Source organism: Morone saxatilis, unplaced genomic scaffold (genome assembly GCF_004916995.1).
Source record: "Morone saxatilis isolate NCDOM2014 unplaced genomic scaffold, NCSU_SB_2.0 Contig17, whole genome shotgun sequence".
Classification (NCBI taxonomy): domain Eukaryota; kingdom Metazoa; phylum Chordata; class Actinopteri; family Moronidae; genus Morone; species Morone saxatilis.
Window position 1 is genome coordinate 4,249,546 of NW_023339729.1, and position 4,827 is coordinate 4,254,372.

General features: G+C 43.2%; 1 protein-coding gene across 1 annotated transcript; it reads right to left on the reverse strand.

The window, feature by feature from the left end:
* Positions 1-1,318: 1,318 nt before the first annotated feature.
* cbx8b (chromobox homolog 8b) lies at positions 1,319-4,827 on the reverse strand. The gene is made up of 5 exons (XM_035660918.1): positions 4,637-4,827; positions 4,463-4,506; positions 4,161-4,226; positions 3,962-4,028; positions 1,319-2,954 (listed from the first exon to the last, which is right to left on the reverse strand). The coding sequence occupies exons 1-5, from the start codon at positions 4,703-4,705 to the stop codon at positions 2,088-2,090; spliced, it is 1,113 nt and encodes a 370-aa protein (XP_035516811.1). The 5' UTR covers positions 4,706-4,827; the 3' UTR covers positions 1,319-2,087.

Consider the following 4,827-nt stretch of genomic DNA (forward strand, 5'->3'; position numbering starts at 1 on the left):
AGTACAATGAGATTTGGAGAGCAGTAGCTTCTACATTTATTTTCTTAATTGTGTATCATGTATCACAATAAAATATACAAATACAAATAAAGTGCCTAAGGGTAACAAAGGTTGTGTTATAATTATTAATATTATAATTAGGCATATTATTATTAGTATCAGTATGAGAGGAGGAAGAGTGATGAGTCTTGTTATATTGCCCTGAGGGGGATGCGTCCTGCTCTGTGGCTCTGCAGTGTCCGCATCATCCGAAGGAGGACTTTAAATATTTGCAGAATGATGTGTGGATCAGTTGGCACTCAGATGAGCGAACATGTCCATTTTTTGTGCCTCTAAATTCGGTTTGGTTTGTCGCTTTCTGAGACCTTCTAGAAGAGACCAGGATCAGGTGTGGATTCATACAGTAAATTATTTATTTCGTTTATGTCATTTGGAACTCTGCAGAAAAAAGTGATTGTTTGGAGGTTAATTGCCGTGTGCACATGAGGTTTGTCGTATATAGAAGCCTTTTGGAGCCACATAGGTAGGCCTGTGTCACGGTAAAAAGGGCCGTGTCGCGCCTCCAAAGAGCGGCGAAAAGTAGGTCCATGAGCAGGCTGCAAGCTCAGGCCTGTCTGAAGAGCCGATTAGAAAAACAGACTATTTAAACCTTTTCTGAAATATGTATTTTAAAAAACATACCCGCAAACTATAGGCTATAAGTGCTTTGGTTCATGTTATATATTGTTCCTATAGAAATACACAGTAAACATTAATACAATTGGCGCTTATTCTAAGATTATAGAAAGTGATTTTAAAATTTTGAAATAAATAGAATATAGCAGTCGGGACCTATGAGAATGAATTGTGGATTTTTTTATTTTTGTAATTGATTCAATTGACTGAATTTATACACGCCGCATATATTAAAATCCAATATTCACAGCGGGTTTACGGACTGCTGTGTGCAGAAGGGAAAAGCTGACTGTGAGCAGAAATGTATGCAGGCCTGCTGTTAAAGCCTTATATTGATTCACTGGGTTAAAGCCAACCCTGAGGCCTTCACTTCCCTCTGTCTGGAACCATAGCCACTGTTTGTTTGGAGGAGTTTAAAATAACGCAATTTTTCATACATTTCCCAGTGACCTCTAAAGAAATTGAGGCCATTAAAAATATATAAGAAAGAAGAAAACAACCCCAAGGATTTAAATGGTGCGTTGGTGCGCTAATTGCGTAACAAAAATCCATTTTCATCTGAGTGTATGCGTTGCGTTCAGAGGTCATTTAAAGCGGGCCGACAGCGCCTGACAACACAACACAACAATTAAACACAACGAAATGAGAAAATTCAAAGGATTTATTGAAAAGCGTCTATAAAGCAATTTGACACCAACTCTGTAATTATTACATTAAAGCTTCATGAACGTTTTCTATGAAAATGTAAAATATACTATGTTAATGGCAAAACGTTATATGAACATAAGTGTGTCCGTGTTGAATTTATTCATTTATCTTACAATTAGAAATGTTAGAGACATTACAAACTCCCGAGACAGGCTCGGTCTTTGAACACAACACAAACGGATTATTTCTTAATACTTTTGAATTCAAAGTGCTTGAGTACATTTTTAAATATTAACCCTGCTGAATTCGACAGGGTATATTCAGTCTAATTGGTTCAAATTATAGAGAAATATTCAATCTGTGGACTTAATTTATTATCTAAGCCTCACCTCGCTTCTCATAATTTGCTAGCATGAGCTTAGGCTGGAAGATATGAGTGAAAAAATACATTCTAGTTAGTTACAGTTGCAAAATAGTAAACTCTGTACAGAAAGTAGCCAGCTGCTGCAAAGGAAACATGCAACTCACTTCATGTTTAACCAATGCAGGGTGTGAAATGGACTTCATTTGATTTGGTCAATACATTAAACAGATGTCCAACTTTATAATATATACACACATATATGCACATTATGTAATTTGCTTTTATACATTACATACAAAAACTGCTTTGCCTAGTAATCACACTGTGTCCTATAAACCTCAGAATGATTCTGATGCAAGTCAGAGAAAGCAAAGCGCGGCATAAACAATCAGTCAAGCAATCATCTTTTGTCTTTGAAGAAGCCTTTAGAGGTGCTGCTCTCCTTGATGGTGACCGTCAGGAAGTTGGTGGTGACGTCTGTAACAAGGACCTTTTCCACGTTGCCCAGAGAGGGCCTCCACGTCACTTCATCCAAGTCGTGGTCGAGCCTGGTCGGGGACGGCCTGTCCAAGAAGTAAGGCTTTTCCATCTGTGGGAGCTCGGCAGGGCGACCCTGGTTCTGGCTCATTTTGGACTGGTGCTTGAAGTGTGGAGGAGCCAGGTAGCTGGAGCTGTCCTTAGTCCTGTGTGTGTCCATGTCTGTCCTGTGTGGGTGCAGGCCGCGGTCTGAGTAGAACTGCTTGTAGGAGCTTCCGCCGGAGATTCCCCGGTTGTGCGTGTGGTGATGATGGTGGTGGTGGTGATGGTGGTGTTTATGACTGTGTCCGTGGTTCTCTGGATGTCTGTGGGCCACTTTGACCAGCCTCATCTCCCCACCCCCCTGGAGCTTAGCCAGTTTGTGAGGGATGTGGCTCACCTCCTCTGCTCTCCTCTTGTGTGGCTCAGAGACGGCGGGGCCGCAGCTGCTGTCCTTGAAGCGGGGCTTAGGCTTCGGGCCTCTTTTTTTGGGTACGTGGATGAGTCCATCTGGACCGGTCTGCTGGAGGGAAGGCTGCTGGTGCTCACGGGCGCTCAGTTCTGCTGGTCGGATGCGTACGCTTTCTCCTCGGTTGACTGTGCTGGGTGGGAAGATGGTGGGAACAACGGCTCTCAGGCCCTCTCTGGCCCTGGGGGTGATAACCGGCTCTGGAGTTGGGTAGGTGATGTGCATCCCTCGGACTGCCTCACTCCTGAACTCATAGGACTTGGCTTTGACTTTAGCCTGAGCCTATTAGAAGGTAAGAGAATAAGAGGGAAATTATTATTCAAAAATATACAAAAAAGAAGAAGAAGGAAAAAAAAAAGAAAAGAGAAGTGCAGTTATTTATTTCTTCTTCGCAAAAACAGGCCTTTTTCACAGCAGGAATTTTGACTTTTCATAGTGGAAGAGCATGCACAAAACCAAGCAGCTAAACTCAATTCAGACATCATTCATTTTATTATTCACACATGTGCTTTTTCCACAGTGACATGTCAAAATATCTTCTTCGAAAGACGCCTATTGACTGTTTCAGTTACGGCCCATGCCACACTCCATGTGTGTAACATTTTAAAATGGGAAACATAAGAGTGCTAGCAGTGGCAGACACACAAACAGGCTACAGCAGCAGCAAGGCCACCGTATTTATTAGTCCAATTCCACTAGCCCATTTCTGACAACAGCCCTGTCAACGGAGACTCTGGTATTTAGTTCAAGATAAACTGTCGGTCATTAAGCAATTTTCACGGTTCGTTGTCCTGAAAAGCTGAAACCTCTTGCTGACTGCACCAGGCTTCACTCCATTCAATCCATTCACGTAGGACAGTAAAATTTTTTGCATCTTGAATTTAATGACGGGTGAAATAGTAAAAACGGATCTCTGTAAAACATCTGAGCAAGTCGCTGCAATGGCGGCTTCACAACAGGAATGACAGGTGCTCCAAAGCGCCTTTAGTATGTCAACGTTACACACACACATACATTAAATGGCTAAGAAGTGTTGTTGGGATAGGCATAAACTGTAGCCATTCATGTAAAGGAAAACCTCGGCATATGTGTAAGGGTGAAACACAATATGAGGCCGAATTATGTGCTTTATAAATAAACTGCTTAAAAACCAGAGCACGCACTGCATAGTCAAAGACAATTGTATGGGTTAAAAAAAAAAAAAGTGTACAAGCATTCAACACTGTTACCTCATTAGCCGTGTAACTCATTAAAATAAAAACACTTAAAAACAGCGCTGCTAAAAGTACCTTGAGCAGAAATGTCTTGGGCTTTGGTCCTCTCTTTTTGGGCCCATAGAGCTCCCTTTCACGCTCCCTGTGAACAAATATAGTGACAGACACCCATTTTGAGTGTCACGGGAGCAAAGTGCACCGAGGACACCATATATTTATTGGACATGTTAACACTCACTGGCTCTGCCCACGAAGGCCAGCACAGACATCTTACCTCTGCTCAAAAGCGGCAAACAGGCGCGAGTCCAAAATATTTTCCTCCGGTTCCCAAGTGCTGTATCTGTGAATTAAAACATGAAGTTAGGTCGAGGAGGCGAGCGCTGACACACACCGTGTGGATGGCCGTAGCGTTAGCCTGCGAGCTAAAATCTCCATCGTGCTATAACGCTACACCTCAGTTTTAATCCGGGCTGTCTCGCTAGCTCTGGCGAGCTAACGACAGCCACCGCCGAGACAGTACACACACCACAGCCGCGGGTGGAAAACATGCAAGAGACACAATGCAGCAGGACTTACTTGGGAGACCAGCCCTTCCATTTCACAAGGTATTCGATCCGACCCTGCATGCCATCAGAAACAAACAGACATTACTTCATTAGCTTGCAGGGCAACAGTAGTATTAGAGTGCGGTGCTGGTGCGTTACATTCAACGCTTTGGGAGAAAACGGGCACATTACATCTCACGCCTACCTTCCTTATCCTCCGCTTGATGATAGACTCGGCAGCGAAGACCCTCTCCCCGACGGCAGACAGCTCCATGTTTACTCCAGTGCTACCTACCGTTAGCTTGGTGGACGCTAACGTTAGCAGAGCATATATTTTTCTCCAGTCCCAGCCACTCTGAATTCCCGACAGACCATAATACTCCCGAACAGAATGGA

What these genes read in the sequence shown, in the direction of transcription:
- cbx8b (XM_035660918.1), bottom strand. Translation starts at nt 4,705, where the DNA reads ATGGAGCTGTCTGCCGTCGGGGAGAGGGTCTTCGCTGCCGAGTCTATC. An exon ending in TCAAGCGGAGGATAAGGAAG is followed by an intron (nt 4,507 to 4,636) that starts GTAGGCGTGAGA and finishes GATGGCATGCAG; the next exon opens with GGTCGGATCGAATACCTTGT. An exon ending in TGGAAGGGCTGGTCTCCCAA is followed by an intron (nt 4,227 to 4,462) that starts GTAAGTCCTGCT and finishes TTTAATTCACAG; the next exon opens with ATACAGCACTTGGGAACCGG.